This window comes from Stegastes partitus, unplaced genomic scaffold, assembly GCF_000690725.1.
Source record: "Stegastes partitus isolate 25-593 unplaced genomic scaffold, Stegastes_partitus-1.0.2 Scaffold1160, whole genome shotgun sequence".
Classification (NCBI taxonomy): domain Eukaryota; kingdom Metazoa; phylum Chordata; class Actinopteri; family Pomacentridae; genus Stegastes; species Stegastes partitus.
In genome coordinates this window covers 116,849-135,383 of record NW_007578891.1, presented here as the reverse complement: position 1 = coordinate 135,383, position 18,535 = coordinate 116,849, and the positions used below count along the sequence as shown (strand labels likewise).

The 18,535-nt window shown below is 43.7% G+C and overlaps 1 protein-coding gene across 2 annotated transcripts in view; it reads right to left on the bottom strand.

Moving 5' to 3' along the window:
- The window catches only part of dock4b (dedicator of cytokinesis 4b), a 132,418-nt gene extending 114,574 nt beyond the window's left edge, over positions 1-17,844 (bottom strand). For both annotated transcript variants that reach the window (XM_008296880.1, XM_008296881.1), the window contains exon 1: positions 17,688-17,844. In XM_008296880.1, the coding sequence (XP_008295102.1) occupies positions 17,688-17,724 (37 nt within the window). In that variant the 5' untranslated portion in view covers positions 17,725-17,844. The remainder of the gene's footprint in view (positions 1-17,687) is intronic.
- Positions 17,845-18,535: the final 691 nt, after the last annotated feature.

Sequence of the window (18,535 nt, the reverse complement as noted above, 5' to 3'; positions counted from 1 at the left end):
ATGAAGTGAGGCTCGCACTGAAAACTGAAAAATGAGGGTTGGATTCCGTGGCTTGTTGGCATGCCGGTCCCTCTGACATCTGCTATAACTTAGACAAATCAATAATGGACGTCACACACACAAATGGGCGCACTGACAAAGAGGTATGGAGCAGAGCGGTAAACAAAATTGTGACATACTGTAGGTGTTCCAATAATGAAGCCTATTAAACTGGACATTCGCACTTTCTCCTACACAAACAGATCTATGTCAGGGAAAATCACTGGTGCTACACTGAAGGAAATGGGTTTCCTTCCTTTTACTTGCGTTAGTTGCCCCACAATGTGCTTGCTTTCAGGAAATGTAGGCCTCATGAGAAAAAAAAAAAACCTAAGTGGTTCCCCAAATTTGCTTTCATGTTCATCCAGAGTCGACAGAAACAAGAGAAAACTTTGCTAATAAGAGGCCGGTTGCGATTTTTTAGAATGAGCCGCTCTGTTCTGCACTACGCTGCACTGTGTGTGGATGTATGGCCAGCGTGAACATTCCTGCAGGGCTAAGGGCTTCAGCTGTCGTCGGGACTATTTTCCTGCGCGCTGCATGCCATCCGTGGATCAGGGAGGATTATTCCAGGGGTTGAAGAACTTTGGGCTCGGATAGACGGAGGAGAGAAAAAAAAAAAAAACATAAGGGGAGAGAACAGGGACGGAACCGCCGTGGTTTGGAAATGGTTTCTCTCAGGAATCAAACTCTGGCAAAAGGGCCCACCGAGCAGCGCTGTGTTTGTCAAAGCAAACCACGTAGGAAATCACGCAGCCAAGAGCTACACTGATTGAGAGACACTGAGGGAGAGAGTTAGAGAGAGAGACTCACCATTCAAGCCATCTCGCACCGTAAAAATAATTAACCAATACTCAACTGTCACACAAGCAAATCCCTTGTGCCTGCTTTGAATTTCGCTTTAACTCGAGGAGCCGCTTCACACTTTGCCTTAATCTTGTCCATTACCGCGACTACATCAGTGCGAACAAAGAGGCTGCTCTCCAATTTGTTTTACAATGGCTCTCGTCCTGTCAGGGACCCCCAAATGGATGAGATTCCCAATTCTCCTTCACGTTCTCCAGAATAAATTGGGAGCAGAAGGAACTGCGAAGCTGGATGCCCGCTAATTCGGATGCAGCGGTAAGTCAGGGGCAAGCTGAGAGACGGACACAGAGAGTAACGGGTGTCGAGCTGATGGCCGCGCTCGGCTAATTTGCTCGTGCTCGCGTCCACGCAGACAAAATCAATACAGTAGAGTAAGAAAGTTGGAGGGGGCGATGGGGAAAAAAAAAAATGTCCCAGTTTCCTGATTTAGGTCAACAGCAGTCGTGTGCACCGTCTAAAGCTGACTGTAATTAAATAAAACTAGTTAAAAAGTCAGCAGGAGCTCTGAACTTGAAGGGAGAAGAGGGATGAGAGAATGGGGAGGGACGGGGGCTACAGTGATTAATTTCATCTTTGTTTTTCTCCTCCCACTGTTGCGGGTGAACACCATTATACAAAGTAGAAAGGTAGCCTCATTTGCGTGCCCGTTCAATGCCTGGCGATCCCTGGGGGGAAAGGAAAGTATAAAGATTCTAATGAGCTACAGAGAGAGTTCCTGAAACACAAAGGGGCAGATAGAGACACACTGGGACGGTGCTGTGCCAGCCTTGGCAGCTCAACTCTGAGGAGGAACTCCATGTGGACCCGCAATTGACAGCCCATCAACCATCACATTCTGTGTATCTGTCTGATTCTCTCCGCCTCACTATCTTCAGCTCACATATATGCCCTTCTCTTTCCCCTTTTCATTCCTCTCTCTCTTCGTATTTCTTTTGCCTGCTGCTCAGCAAGGCCTGGCAGATCATGCAGACAAATACAGTTTAGCCAGATGCACCAACCAGCAAACGAGCCAATATAAGCTTAAATGTTCACTCGGTCACGATGTAGGCTTTCTATGCTATAACCTAACATTTTGTCTGCTGTGGCAAAGTAAACTGAGAGCTATACTGAATTGTATTATGCCTAAATAAGTGAGATTGCAGGGATTCTAACCATATAAATAACATAAAAATGCCCATCTCTCCTTGTAGTGTTGTTTCCACATCTAAACCACATTGCAGCAGGTCCAGATCAAAAACTGAAAAGAGTGAAAGTTTCATCTCAGGCCGAGCAATGAGGCCAAAGGATCATATTATGTTAATCTCAGTTCATCCCTCAGATTTAGTTGACGTCATGTGATCAGTTGTGCATATGGCTGCCCCGATGCAAGTCTTCTCTTTTCAGAAGAAGATGTCAGGTTGCTGTTCTGGCAGTCCTCGATGTCATTCAGAGAGTCACTCGTCCCACAGGGGCTGAAACTACACTGCCTTGGACTGCAGGTGGCAACAGTGCTCGGCTGTCTCATCATTAGTGGATTCTATGTGTCCTTGTTCTGGGTTTTCTACCTGCTGCAGGTTGTGGTAGACGTGGCCCTCCAGCTCGCAGTTGATCGAGAGAGAAAAGCACTGACGCCAGCTGCAGTCTAGATTGGTGGATTTGACATCTATCCCCTGGACAAGAGATATACTGGAGGAGCAGCTGAATGACTTCGAAGATCACCACAACAGTGATCCGGCCAAACTGGCCTGCAGGTGAGGAAACACAGGACAGGACGGGTTCGGGCTAGCTGGTTAGCAGTGATGGAGCTCTCCTCTGAAAAGCTGATCACTTGCCAACTTAAGATCATCATGTAGTATTTTTCTGAAACAGATGTACTGTATTTTCCTCTATTCAACTTGTAAGTTGAGCCAAGACAAATAATCAATTAGCCAGCTGACAGAAAACCATTTGAGCCATTTTTCGAGCAAAATGCTGAACAATTCAGAGTTTCAGAATTTTAATTGCTATGCTTTCTTTGTTATTTGTTGCTTGGACAAAAGAAGATATTGGAAGACGTCAACTTGGTCTTGTGTTTTACATATTTTACGTCAATTTGCAGCGTAACAGGCCGTTACGCTGTTATAATGCTGGCAAGAACCCTGTGTATATATGAAAATTTTTTGGAACAACAGGATCCACGGGCCAAACAATAGATTAAGTTCAAATAAACTCAATTTAATGTATTTATATAGCACTAACTCAAAACTTCTGTCATCTCAAGACATTTGAAGACTTTATTCAACAAATCCAAAGTTTCTTTGGGATTCCCTTTGAGCAAGCGCTTGGTAGAAAAGTTGAAATGATGAAAATCAAGACCAACATCACCTGCCAACCAGTCATCCTCAGAATCAAAACAGCCTGCTTCCTGTAGTCAGTGTTTTTCTACTCAAGCACCTGCTTTGTGTTACTCCCACTGTCAGATCCAAGCAACGCAATCATCAGTTCCACTCAAGCTCTACACACAATAATACTGAACTATTGTCTCGCTCTGAGACTAAATATAAAATTCTCTACAACCACTGAGAGCAGCCTATGTCTGTCAGACGTCGCTTATTTCTAAGCCCCAAAACAAGCTCCGCCGAACCGACTGATTTTGTTGAGATTTGATTTACAGATGATTAACGCTGAGGTTGGAGGTTAAGTAATGTAAATCCTTGGAGGATGGATTTGTGTATATCCCGACGGGACGCTGTGAGGATCAAAATGGGGACACAGTTTTGTTTTTTTCATCTATACTGCCATCCTACACAGACTCACACTGATATTACAAAATAAAATGTAGGTATATTTGAAGCCGACACACTTTAGAATGACAATATATCAGATTTACTGTCTGAATAATAAGAATAAGAAGAATTTGCACACTTTCATAAATGTATTCCTGCATGTTTTGTGTGTAATTGTGTCTCCCATCACAGCTATATGCCAAACAAGTGCAGTGGCAGCCAGCCACTGCTACCCAGGATGTATTCCTAGGTGGTGTTGGCAGTGGTGGTGGTAAGGTTACTGGTGCATTAGGACAGCCTGTGCAAAGAGGATTATGGCTGCAGTCCAGATGAGGGTCTGGGGAGGGTGGTGGTGGGGGGGGGAGCTTACGGGTGACGCATCACCACTGATGATGCCTGGAAACATTTCCCTACAAATCAATGCCCTGGTCCAAGCTCACTAACCTCTGTACTCAATACAAGCCAGAGGGGCTATAGTATGTTACAGAACTGGGTGCATCTCTGTACCTGTATTGTCATGTGAGTCCCTGGATGTGAGTTGAATTCTGAACACACTGTCTGTTCTAAATAAGCATCACTAAGGCTGCTGTCCGACGATCAAAAGCTTCATCAAAAAGGAAGCAGCCGCACATTTTATTGCAACCACAAGCCAGGACATTCTTCCTTTTTCGGCTTCAGGAGACAACGGCCATGCCACAACATATGTCATAAACGTGTGCAGTGCAACATGCTCCATTTGTGCATCGGTATTTTTAGCATCCCCATACTCATTATGTCAGCACGGCACAGCAGAAGGCCCGGGCCGGTCTGAGTGAAGTGAGAAAGAGACAGGAAGGAAGACAATGCTCAGTTTTGCAGAAAACTCGGGCATCTGCTCAGGCATGCGAGCCGCTCATATGCATCCTGGCTGTGAGAAATGTGTTTTGCTCTTCGCTGCTCTAATTAATTTTATTTTTGAGGATGATGGAAAACAAATACGCCTCATTTCTCTGCTGTAGCCGCGCACCAGCAAGCTCCTGAGGTGCTGCGTAAACAAACTCGAGAGGATAGGACTCATGTTTCAAAGACAAGAGACATAACTCGCTGGTGTTAAAATATCCTTCTCACTGCTCTTTCAAGTTAAACGGAGGAAAAAAAAAACATGAAAGGATCTCTCTTCAAAAAGCTCAAAGTGCTCGAAGACTGGAACATGATACTCGGCGGTGTAATGACCATCAAGGTCAAAATGGAACCAGTGACAGGTCATTAGACTGCAGATAAATAGGTATGGGGATGCATTTCCAAAGAGAGATTTCCATTATTGATCCACTACCAGCACAGATTACTCCATGGGAAAATACCTCTTGTTGTGCTGTGATGTTATTTTTAAAATTCGCATGCCCTTGCGAATAAAACAGAAGCCACCACAGCCTCGGTGCAATCACTCCACCAACAAAACCATCTGTATTTAAAGAGGATCTTTTGTGTATACCAGTAAATGTGGCCCTTTTCTAACTGGTGCTATTTCCCTGCCAGCATCTGTATATTTTATCTGAGGCCAGCTCTCAACACAAACTGCTTGTTAGCAAGAATAGCCAGGGGCCTCTCAAGGTATGAGAACCATCCGCTGGGAGGGAAGCTGCTGCACGATCACGGTTTGTGCTCGTGTTGTGTACATTGCCAGTGTGCATACAAACAGTAACTCGTCCCTGCTGTCATCTCCTCCGCTGTAGTCCAACCAGCTGCCCGAGGTGTCCGTCCGTCGTCATCACCCAGCCCAAGTGCTCTTACTCGCCGGCACAAAAGCTCCCACAGCAGGGGGGTTTCCTTCGCATTTACTCACTCGCACCCACACAAAGGGGATCCATTTCAACCACTTTTAGCAGCGCCACTTTCCGCTTTTAGTTTTCCAGACTCCGCGCCCTGAGGGTGCAACTGGTGGATGGAGGAAAATAAAGACAGCAGGTGGATGCTTGGAGAGAGGTTAGGCTTGTGGCAAATGGGGGTACTTCAAGCGTATCCCCACCGTAGTTGGATGTCTTTTTTTGGCTAAGGCTAGCGGGAGAAATAGAAACTGATACCAGCGCCCGGGGCGACACTGATTTCTGGCTTAGCGCTGCGTAGATCGGCACATATCGGCTTGTGACCTTCATCGGGTTAATCATAAAACACACGACCAAGAACATTTAAACGGTATTAGGAATGAAAAATTGAGACGTAAAGAAAAATATTGAAGGCAACCTATAATATGCATATCCACCCACACATGGATGGGCTGTATGGATATACTAGCATATAATCAGACTAACCATATTCCCAGACAGGGACGTACACAGTAATGCAAATGGCTGACACCGAATTTGGTTCAAAAATAGAAGAAATGCATCTAAGGGGTAACGCTGAAGTTTGCAATGTCAAACTTTATAAAACCACAAAAAAGATATTTAAGAATTCAACGCAAACACCCTTCAAAAACTAATTAATGCCTCCTGGAAAAACAATTTTGAGATTAAAAAAAAAAAAAAAAAAAGCAGAAGTAGGACTACCACTTCTTTGGCTGGACCTTATCTTGACAAAACCAAACAACATAATGACTGAAGGCAAACTAGCAACACACCAACAAGATGCTGTATAACCTGTTAATTAGTGAGCTTTAGATGTGCTGTTTGGCTGATTTTGGCACCTTAAACGCAGCCAGGTTAGTTAACTCTCCCCGTTTCCACGTTTCATGCCAAGCTACGCCGGTCGGCTGTTGGCTTCATATTTAGTGCACTGACATTGGAGTGGTATCAATCTTCTCATCTAGCTCGTAGCACAAACATGAACTGGGTCTATTTCCCCCAAATGTCACACTATTCCTTTATGTGGGTACAGATGTCTCAACATCAGATGAGTTTGTAAGCACTCAGCGAGAAAGTCAGCAGACGCGTTTTTCCAAAATGTCAAACTATTACTTTAACAGGAAAACACACAAAATGCCCATTCCATCTCTTAAATGGCAGGAGAAGAAAAAGCCCTGCCTTCTGAATCAACAGAAGGAATCCTCTGTGCAACTTCCAGAAAAAAAAGGAACACAAACAAAACAAATCAATCCTACAATGCACCGCAATGCCAACCTTTGGTGTTGCTGGAAGAATACTGAAAAGGCCCCATTCAATCAACGATGAGAGGCAGGGAAAAGGAAGAGTCTTGGTCTTCTCCCCTCAGACAAACAAAAAAAACTTCAAATGATCCAGCGGCTTAGATGTTTGGGGGGCTTATTAATTTAAGACGGGCGTTTAACTAGAAATCTGTTTCTGTCTCTGTGTGGTTTGAAGGCTTTCCTCTTAACTGGGTAAACATTCCAAATGGTAGCAGTCCCCGAAGAGGGTTGAAAAGAGGAGACATAAGAAGTGAACTGGGTCGCAGTTGGAGGTTTTAGTCAACCTGATGAATTAAACAGACTCTCTGAGGCAATAACGCTCTACAACACCCACACAATTAATTTAGGAATTCATAAGAATCGCTCAGCTGGGGAGAACCAGTCAGTTTCGAAGCAGTGCTGTTTTGAGGCTTTGTCACCGAAATTGGAGTTAATCTCATTTCAAAGTTGTAACTTCTCAGTTCTCTTGCCACGTACGGATAATGAAGAAAAACCTCCCCTCACAAACGGCACAATACCATACATCCTATACCTTCACTTTCTATAGAATAAAGCCATTTCAATCAGCTAAGCAGTCCTGCATTCAAACAAAAATCGATTGCAATCAGGCAGAACACTTGAGTCTCTTCGAACTGATTGAAAACATAAAGGAGCCGTGACCAAAGCGAGCAAGCGAGCGGCTATAGGACTGCAATGAAAAGCCCCTTTAGAAAGTTAACCTGACATTAAACTGGCTTTTTCGGTGTGTGGGTAGAGAGAGGAAGTGAGGGGGGGCTGACAGAGGAGAGGTGAGGAGGACGGGCAGCGAGCCAACGCGTCGCATGCAGCAGGTTGACATGCAGAGGAGAGCCAGACCATCACCTCAACGACACAGCGTGAGCAGGAAACCGATAGCTCGCTCGCACACAACCTCAAAGGGGACAAAGAGCAAATGTACAGTCCGCGTATACAGCGATCCAACTGCAGCGGAGGTGTACGCGCGCACACAGGCACACATCGAGCAGGTAATAAGACAGCTAACAGCAGCCAAGGTCGGAGAGGCCTCTGCCCAGAAATCAGCCAGGCAGCAGCTGATCCTCCCAGTGTGATCTTTACACAGACAGAGAGAGTGATGGAGATGGGAAAACAGTTCAATCTCAGAGAAGACAGAGAGGGGATCTACACCGATCAATGTCACCGCCACAGCTCCTGAGTCCACAGTCAATATACACTGCTAATATGACATACCTGTGCTGTGAGTTTGCAAGCAGCTCTGTTGGCCATGGAGATGTTCATGGTCACTTCTGTAACTAAAACACGCCCTAAATTTAATTATATATATACTGGATGATGAATGGCTTTGCAAGCCAAAAGAACACAACAAGAAAGAGACTGAAGTAATCAACAGCAGAGCATAAATGGCAAGCATGTGTCAGCATAAAACTTCTTCATCCTTCATTAAGAATACACTGATAAAACAGGTGCCAAGGACGTAATGAGAACAGACTTGATGGGACAGAAAACAAACCCAGGGAAACGTGAACGTACCATCTGTCTACCTGCAACTGTAAATACATCTCTAAGCAGGAGACAAATACACGTTTTAGTAAAATGTAAAGGAGAATAACTTTCCTGCATCTTTTACGTGTTGTTGATTTCTGGCCTTCCAAGTTTGTTAGTTTTGCGGGACACATATGCAGCTGGCAATGATAACAGAGGGAGATTCAGCATCCAAAATCCTATTCTACATTGGGTGTTTCATTTCACAAAGACACATGCTAAAGAAGGCTTCCCATTTCTAGCTACTGAGGACTGATTTTGTGAGTTGGAATGGCACCTTTTGAAGCTGAGAGCATTGTGGGGGTTCAGTAAAGGGCCGCCATGACAAAGACGACTGGAGCAGTTAATGACTTCTGGCCAGTTCAAACTTGCATAGACTGAGCCAACTGGGTGGCAACCCTGTGGCATATTTGGGCATAGGAAATGTTCAAAAAAATATAAGTATTTTAAGGTTTATATTGTACAAATCATTGAATAGCTGATTAGACCAAGCCATAACTAACTGAAGCATAATTTGCTCCTGAAGTTTCGAACACAAGCGACAAGCTCCAGTACTTTTTTTTTGTGTGTTTTTGACTCAGAATTCTCTAGCATCTACTCTCTAACAATCTACCAAGAGAATGAACAAGCTGGTAATCAATATGGATGAAATGCTACTTAGATATCTTTAAAAGCAAGCATTAAGGGTCTTAAAAGCAGCAAGTGGGATTTCACATTTTGCACCGACAAAGTGTTTCCAAATCTCATCTTAGAATAAACAGGAAACATGTTTAGCAGGATTTGTCGAGAAGCTGTGTACGCATCACAATAAAAAGATGCATAACATCTACGGTAGCTGCAACTGTACTCCAAAGCCTGTGGGGTATCTGGAGTGCTTTATCATCTTCAGACTTCTAGTCCACCGAGGCTGCCGCAAACACACACCACAAAATACAATATACAAACATGCACACGAGGGCACAAATTCATATCTGAACTGTTTGACGCACACAGAAGAGCACAACCACAAACACGCACGTGTCTTTGAACAGCCGACAGCAGCGCACACACATGTAGTATCTGGGGATATCTGGGACAAGTGAGTATGGATTCAGGGGAGGAACGAGGGGGGAAAAAGTGATGCATGTGAAAGAGAGATAAAGGTGAAACAGACTGCAGCACAGATAGAGGGCAGTGGGCTACTGAGAGAAGGGAATCGAAAATAAAAGCCAGCCAGAAAAGGAATGAGTGAGCAATAGATGATAAAAAAAAAGAGGCAGAAAATGAGATAAGGGTCATCACAGTGTGGCCTGCTGTCTCTGGAAACAGCTCATTCAACAGCAATGAGCACAAGAGTGGATGGGGAGAGACAGAGATACAGAGAGGGAAAACAGGATGCGAAGGGACACCAATTCAATACAGCAGAAGCACAGGAGCATTTCCATTTAATTAGAGCGCTGCAAGACAAAAGCAGAGGCGAGACGGGGCAGATAAAGGTGTGGACGCTGCTCTGAGTGAACGCCCAGTCAAGGTCGAGCTACAGCGCTCACCAGCTTTCAGTCTGAAGACCTTTCACCTCCCTTCCTCTGTCTCTGACAGTAATCCTGACGGCCGCTCCGCTGATAAACTCCTAACAATGTCCTCGGTGACCTGAACTGGACAGCCAGGCTTTCAGGAGGAGCTGAGCAGAGTTGAGCGGCATTGTGGACACTATCTTTTAAAAACTGCTTTGGCACTTGGACGAATTTAGGCCACGTCCAGAAAAGCATCATTAGTCCTTTTAGCTATCCATCTGCACTAATCTTTACATCTGTATTATGAGAAAACAGCAAAAAGAGTTGTCTTTGCAAGAGAAAAATCACCACAAATAGACCTAGATATGGGTCTAAGAATATAAGCATGTTGGTTTTTCTCTAAATATGTTTTGAAACTATGCTCGTGGTTCGTTCTGTGGGTGAAAATGTTGGTTTTTCTCTCACACGCTGCTTTGGTCGAAACCGATCTACTTGAACAGTTATAGACATGACATTTTGTGGACATTCATGGCACCCAGAGGATGAATCCTACTGTCTTTGATGATCCTCGGCTTTCCCTTTTGTGCCACCATGAGGTTAACATCTGCAATTTTGAATGAAATATCTTGAAAAGTATCAGAAGTCACGCCGTGATCCTGTGTCCTTGGATGCGGCACAGTCATCAAGTCACGATTTTAATTTGTCGAATAATTTGGCTTATGAGAAAACAATTAGAATAGTCCCATCAGTCTCAGCTGTTGCTTTGCGTTTCATGCTGATTAGTAAATGTCAGCTTGTGTTATTGTACTAAATTGAAACGGTGAACACAAGCATGCTGGCATCGTCGCTTTGAGCACGTTTAGATTCTCATGTTAGCATTTTGCACCATTGCAGCTTCACTTAGCAGCAAGTTTTGTCTTGTTTTTATCCAAGCCAAACCCTCTCAAACATGAGCAGTCACAAAGTAAAACAGCCAAAAACTGACAAAGTTATATGGTATGACTTAAAATATATGTTTAATAAGAACCAAATCTGATGGAAGCTTTTGGTACTTTTGAAGCTCCATGGAAGAAAACATTTTAGAGAAGAATCTCATGTACACAAACTGGTCAAAATTTGCAAATATACCAGTATTTATGTATTTACTGGACAATAAATAACAAGAATAAGCAGTGCAAAAATGTCAAAGATATGTCTCTGCTTATAAAAAAGGTGGTAAAAAGCCCCTGTTATAGCATCTATGCCTCTATGTATATAATAGGCTGAGTTACATGAAGCATCAAAAGCATTTAACCACCTTTTAGGATTTGCTTGCAGAACACATTTTGTCGGCCGACATACACAGTTTCCAAATGTATCTGCAGTAGCAGCCTAGTGAGGATCAATCATCCCACAAAGAAACAGCAAAAGACTGGATAAACTCATCTGTAGGAGTCACCTCTGGTTGCACATCTCCCACTGTGACTGTGTGAACGAGGGTCAGTTCCACACGCAAAAATTAGCACAGTAATTGAAGACAGAGACAACGACGACCACTTGAATTATGCATATGTCCTTTAAGAAAGACCCGACACTTTATTAGCCATCAATAATACATTAATGATATAAGATTTAACCGGAACAGAGACCATAACTTCCCCTTTTTTATTAGCATGTTAATAATGAAGTGAGCACGCCGCTTTTAGTAACTCGAGTGTGAGCAGCGACGGCTAAATGGAGGTTTATGGGGAAAATGGAAGGTCATTAGGATGCACTGGGTCACCCACACAAGCGCTCGCACAAATCAATGTACACTTCCTTTATGGTCAATACGTGCAGGCCGCGGGACACACATTGCTGATGCCGGTCCACTCCGGGCCATCATTTATTCTGCCACAAATGAGCACAAAAAACAAGTGTCTCTTGATGCATAAACAGCTCTTCTCACCTGCCAATCACAGTGATTGTCACCGGCAGACGCCCTTCATTTATGAAAATAGCATGTCAGTCATTTTTCCAGCAGCCCACACAGATGACAAACACACACACACACACACAACACACACACACACACACACACACACGCTCCTCTGTTGCCTCCACTACAGGAGCACCACTGATCAGTTAAGCTGCTGAATTCCTAATAGGACATATCCCATTAACCTCTCTCCTGCAGGGATCACGGATTGATATCGAAGAAGAGAAACTACAACCATGCTCCACATCGGGCCTGCTACAAAAGCACCAAGTGTTTCATAACAGTGAGGCTACCCAAAGGGGGGAAAAGGTTTTTTTTTTAATTTTCAAAAGCCACAAATTTTGTTCATTTTATCTCTAAAACAGAGAAAATGTCATGACTTACAACATTCTTTTTACTTTTGCCTCATGTACCTTCAATGTGATTCCTCAAAGACAAGTCTGCTTTGTTTACATCCAATTAGAGCTGCCTCTTTATAGCAATTATTCTGTAGTTTTTGATTTAAAAAAAACATTAAATGGCTGGTTTCCTTACTGTTCTAAGCTTTTAAACTGAATATTTGGGTTGGGTCATCATTTCCTGACATTTTATAGACCCAGCAATCAATCAATCAATGCAGAAATTAATCCACAGGTTAATCTAGATTTTAAAATAATTGTTAGTTGGAGCTCTAAAATCAATAGTGCACAAGCAAGTCTGTAAAAAGGAATATTAGCCGTTAGCAGACAGACAAGCAAATTAAACCAATAACTCATGTCACTCCAGTGTGAAATAATGGCCACTGTAATTACCATACGCGTTCTGGTAAACTGGAAATCCCTCAGCCATCTCTGAGCAGAAGCATCATCTCCCTACAGAAAGCAAGCGAGACCGCCACTCGACTGGAAACACAGGGAAAGCTCCCCTTGCCCCCGGCTGCCCGTCTCATCATCATACATGGACGTGGACAGACAATTACAGCACATTAGTTTGTTTGCGTCACCCATACCGATGGGATTCACAAGAGTAATCCCCAGTGCGTGTGTGTGTGTGTGTGTGTTGCGAAGAAAAGCCAGGAAGAGGCAAAATTGTGTGTGTGTGTGTGTGTTGCGAAGAAAAGCCAGGAAGAGGCAAAATATTTTCATTTCCACAGCATATAACGGAGATCACACAACTGTGTCCATCTCCTGTGTCTATTGTTGCTTTATGGGAACCGACAGACAATGTCTTTTTTTTTTGCAGTTTGGGTGTTTCCCTTCATAAATGAGGGCTCCATAATAAATAGAGCATGATTTAATTGAATGACACAAACAAACCAGCGGTGGCATTTCATCCTCTGTTTGTGCTACAGTGGCTATTATTGTCAGGGTGAATCAGTGATGAGTAAAACGCTCACTGATCTCGTCATATGTCACATGTCTGTGTAGATTTATTTAACCCTTATATGATGCATGCACAACGAGGAGCAGCTTGTGTATAGTCGTGGGCTGAATGGTTAACTCTCCTGCTGTGTCTTTTTTCTACAATTTGTGCATCTGTTTAATACACTGGGGAGCCTCCCGCAGCCTCCTTCCATGTTGAATGATTGTCTTGGACTAGTACGTGTGCACACATAGAGGGGAAGGGGTGCTATCTCTGCAGATGAGGCAGCGGGCAAGCAAGCAATTACAAGCTGGTAGGCTTCACCTCGCCACGCCCCCTCCCCCCACCATTTCCTATACGTTGCCGAGGGGCTCGCTGCATTAAGAAATCATGGTTATAATGGTGGAATGGGCCTCGGGGCCTCCTCCAAAACAACCTGCTAATCCCCTGTGGAGTGGTCGGGGAGGAGGAGGGGGGTGTGAATTTGGGGGTAACAGGGCAGGGCAGGCGCCCCGACAATGAGTCCACCCCTGACACGCGCCAGCACCCTCAAACACCCATCAACCCCACCCCACCTCCCATCAACCACAGCAACATCCTCCCAGGGGAGGAACCAGCCATGTCAGCCATGGGAGAGCAGGAAAGCCCCAGGCCTGACGTCAGCTCTCCATCTCAGCCAGGCCTCAAGCAGGAACATTCAATAAGACCACAGCTCCATTCTGTCTCTTTATCTGACACAGCACAGCACTCGAAGAAAGGCTGCACTCGACATCAAGCTTTTCCAATCAAACACTGGTGGAGAACTCTACTTGCACGCAAACAGATCCGAAGCAGCTCGTTAAAAAGGTTTAATTATGTGTCTAAATTATGATGAGCAATGACATGCTTGATTGGTTGTATCAAAGGGCCTTAATGAGGAGAAAGGCCTCACTGTCTGTCTGAGCATTAACTTGACGTCTGCTCTCTGAACGTCACACAATGCAGCCTCAAGTGTTTTCTGCAGTCAGTGGCTGAGTCAAAGAGTGTTTGTCTTCTGTGACATTTGTGAGATTGCTCTTCATCTACTTATGAAGCATTGGACAGACATCCTTCGGTATGTCTGTCAGCAGCGATTCCGCTATGTCAAATCATCATCATAACTTCACGACTACTCGTATCCTTTTCAACCGTAATCTCATCCTATTTACTGGCAACCTGAACCGTCTACTGAGATGCACGACTTTGATGTATAAAAGATTCTCCCTTTTGCTTCAGTGTAATGTCTCCATATCCCACGCCCAGCACATCCATTTAGGAATAACATCATCTCATCAATCTTCCAGCCTTCTCGCTTCAGGTTAAAAACCAGTAATCACTCCACTGGTGGGCTAATAGGCGCCTTAACATCAACTCGCTGAGAGTCCATTCATATTTCATGAATGGCAGTGGCCCCCATCCTCCCTGTGTCCCGCTCCGCTAGTAAGGCGAATCGACATCAAACGCCGCAACCTTCCAATTAGACAGCAAGACGTTCTGATCTCATCTCGATTTGGCCAGAGATCAAATGTTCCTGCAAGGATCCGAGGAATTCCAAACCCTTTTAGTTGGCCTGCCTCCCTGTCAAAGTGGGATAAAATGTTCGCTGAATGCACCTGGAGGAGATCACATTTAAAATGGCTAACGTAGGGACTTACTTGTACCAATATTTAGATATCACAGCAATTCTACAGTGTGGATATTCATGAAGGACCCAACCGGGTCTGCTATGGAAAGCAACAGCAGATGTGGAGGAATGATGTTTTGCACAATACCATTTCAGGTAGTGTTTTGCTATAAGTTGTGGAGGCTTGTGGAAAGGCTCCAGCTCGTCCTCCTGGCATGAATAATTTAAAATGAGATTCCAGGTGCAGGGATCAATGGTCACTGCTGGTGTGAGCTTATTTTGCCACAAGGATGAACAGTTGGTTATCCTTTCGCCCTGCAAAATAAGTGAACAACCTGGAAAATAGTGAAATTGATATTTTGTCATGTGGAATGAAATTGCAATAACCACAACAAACCACAAACACTTAGCAACAGCAAAGTAAAAACTTAAAATCATTGAGCTATTTGAAATGCTCTACACTAAAACTGAAGAGTCAAAGAGCACAGAAAACCCCATTTGTCCATCCAGCTTTCCAAAACTGACAACCCAACGTTCATACCCAGTCTGTGCCTGGTGACAGGTGTACAAGTGAGCAAGGTTATAATTCCTCTTTCAGGTTCTTTTGCAGTCACTACTTAAGCCACAAAGATATATCAATTGGCCAGTGTTGTCAGCCACTACTTGCCTGTCACAGATAGAATGATTTCAGTATATATATTGTCTGTTATATGCACTGATATGATGATTTTTCGACACATAGTTTGTCCTGCAGAGCACCACTCTTCACGGTACTTTCAGCATCGTGCAGCACATGTAGCAGAGCAACAGCTGAGCAGTCAGAGGTGACCTCACGGTAAGCTGCTAACTGGTTTGTTGAACATATTTATGGAAAGCTAATCAACAATGACACCATCAGTTTCCCTTCTCACTGTTAAGCGCACATATATTTCTACATGTATATGAAGAATAATATATAATAGTGTAAAAATCCAGTATCAGAGTTCTATCAACATCATTTCCATGACGTACCAGCCTTTTATCCTGCCTTCAAATGTGCTCATTTGGAACAAATATTGGCACTTTTGCTTTCCACTCAGAAAACACTTACGTACAAAATTCTTCCTTTGTATCACAGCTCTGACCTTCAGGATTCTTCTTAAAGCACACGAGTCTGCATTGATTCACTTAGACAGAATGAATAATATCCTCTCCAGACACCGATAAGAGACACCAAAGCACATGAACTTGTCTAAACCTCTGACTCCAACCACTCGACACACTGAGGTTGCCGTTACCGTCACCAAAACTAACCTGTGCCACCAAATGACCATTGTGCGACCATTGTGTGTGCATGCGTAACCAAAAAGACCTGAATTTCACAAGAGGAAAACATCCTTCCTCAAAAAGGATCGGATCAGGCCGCAAAGAAGCGCGCCGCTGCCAAAACATGTCTTAAAAAATAAATCACAACCAATTAAGGGAGTCTTATTGCATTTATTGAGGGAAAAGGGGGGGATAAAGAACTTTAATCCAATTAACAGGGCGCCCTCTAGCAGTTCGAGGACAATGGCGAGTATTTAGCTTTCAAAATAAATGTGCTCCTTTCATCCAGCCAAGTGAACTTTGACAGCAGGGAATGGGTTTAAGTAGCTAAATGGAATAAATCTATTCAGTCCTATCAAAACATGGAAGCTATGGGCTCCTGAGGACTCTGCCCTGCACAGGATTAAATATAATAACTGCAAAGTGACTAAGGTCTGATATTCAGCTCTTACGTGGACGAGGAAGGGAAACAAGTCGATGCCATGGGAAAATCTAGCGGAGCAGTCAAGTGACCGGACCGCAGAGTGTGACAGGGAGAGGGGCCAAAGGCTACTTTTCTGGTTCACTGTGCTTCACCGATTTCAGGTCACGGTGGCAAAAGATTTTTAACATTAAGCAACATTTACACCCAAGGAAGAGGGACAGAATTGTTCAACTGAATGCATCAAATCAGTGTTTTATCAATTTGAAGAGAAGCCACTTTTTTTTTCCTGGCATCCCTGCAAAAAATGACTGAATAATAATTGGCTCATATTCATGGACACTGTTGGACCATGTAGGGACCAGAGCATCACACACAGAGCAGACCAGCATCTCTAGGGAATATTATTATGAGACATTTAAACCGCCTCTCAGTGGCTGCATCTCAATGAGATCCCTTTTTTTTTTTTTTTTGCTTGTAAAGACAGGGCAAACAAGAAATTCCTACCACACAAACAGGACAAAGCCTGTGTAGGTTGTTTTCTTTCTTTTTTTTTTCAGCCACATTTGGCTTCGGTTGCGTTGTTGTCGCTTGTTTGTCTCACTTCAGTGTGTGATCCAGAGCCCCCCGACAGTCTGGAACAATGCACTGTAGGATGCACACACATTTTCCAGGACCTCTCAAGGTCCAGAGCAAATCTCAGTGTGAGGAATTAAAACACCCCTCTAATTTACTTCTCCCTCAGATTGCTTTTTCTTTCGAAGAATTTGCAAATGCACAAATGCACAAACATACAGCGACTGACTGATTTTTTTCTCTCTTCATTCAAACACACACAAGCAGTGGAGGGTCAAAATAGCTCGTTAGTTTATACCCTGACAATGCAAAAGGGGAAATAGGGCAAAGGGAAAAAAAAAAAAATCAAAATGTGGCAGATCATTTGGTAAACCCAGGGGGGTCAGAGCGACAGCCCTGTGCTTTGCAATGTGGCAGTCAGATGAAGCTCCCATCACGGGCTGTTTGGGAAAGAGAGATCTGATGCTGCCTTATGCAAAAAAGAAAAAAAAACAATCAGTCACTGTAACAGTCCTGGAAATCATCATTCGTGGAGCCACTTCACCTCCATCCGCACATGCACCACAAACTGAACGCGAGTGAAAAAGCAAAGAGGACAGCCGCTTTTTAAAAAACGTAAAAGGCACAAAAATAAAAACTTACCGACGCCGTATTTTTCGTGCTCTGTAGGTATCCACATGTTTACGGTCGGCGCATTTAAGTGAATAGCAGCGAAATGCAGGGTTTGGGGTCTGGGTAACGCATTCTATTGGTGTGCTTTCCTCCGGTCTGTAGTAGGAGTCATTGTTTAGGTTACAGAAGGAGAAAGCGCCGCCGCCGCTGCTTCTGCTGCTGCTGCCGCTGCTCGTAGTGGTACGGAGTCGTGCTGCGTTCACGAGCTGTGGGAAATAGGACGACGGCCACATCAGAGCGCTTCGACAGCAACAGAAATTCGATTTTCCATCAGTCTCCTAATTTTTTTTGGCATTAGGAGGAAGACTAAATAAAAGCGTTACCAACAGATTTTATGTTTTTCCATTGTTGATCTTAACTCTCAGCAGTCGTTGTGTAAATTCCTACCTGAAATGTTGAACTGTGAACGTCCACACTGGTTTTTGCTGTTATTTAGCATTAGCATTAAAATATTTATTTGATAGTCCCACTAAAAGCACAAACAATTATACTAGCTAGGCATATGTGATATTGTTGCCTGTTTCTGATATTATTTTTGCTTTACAGTAAAAGAAAAATAATAATTTGAAAGTGGGGGAAAATGGCTCAGTGAAAAGCTGGTAGCAGCTAATGCTAAATACCGTTAGCACAAAAAGCTCGTAGCAGCAAAATTAGCCTATTTTGATAGAATAAGATGAGCTAGTAAGTTAATAAAACGCTACATTGTCTATTCACATGCTAGCTTGTTTCCATCATTTCCCAAATTTGTGACAGGGTTAGAAGGCAAAGTAAAAAACAGCTTCACTGCTAAAATATGTTTAAATTGAGATTTCGTAATG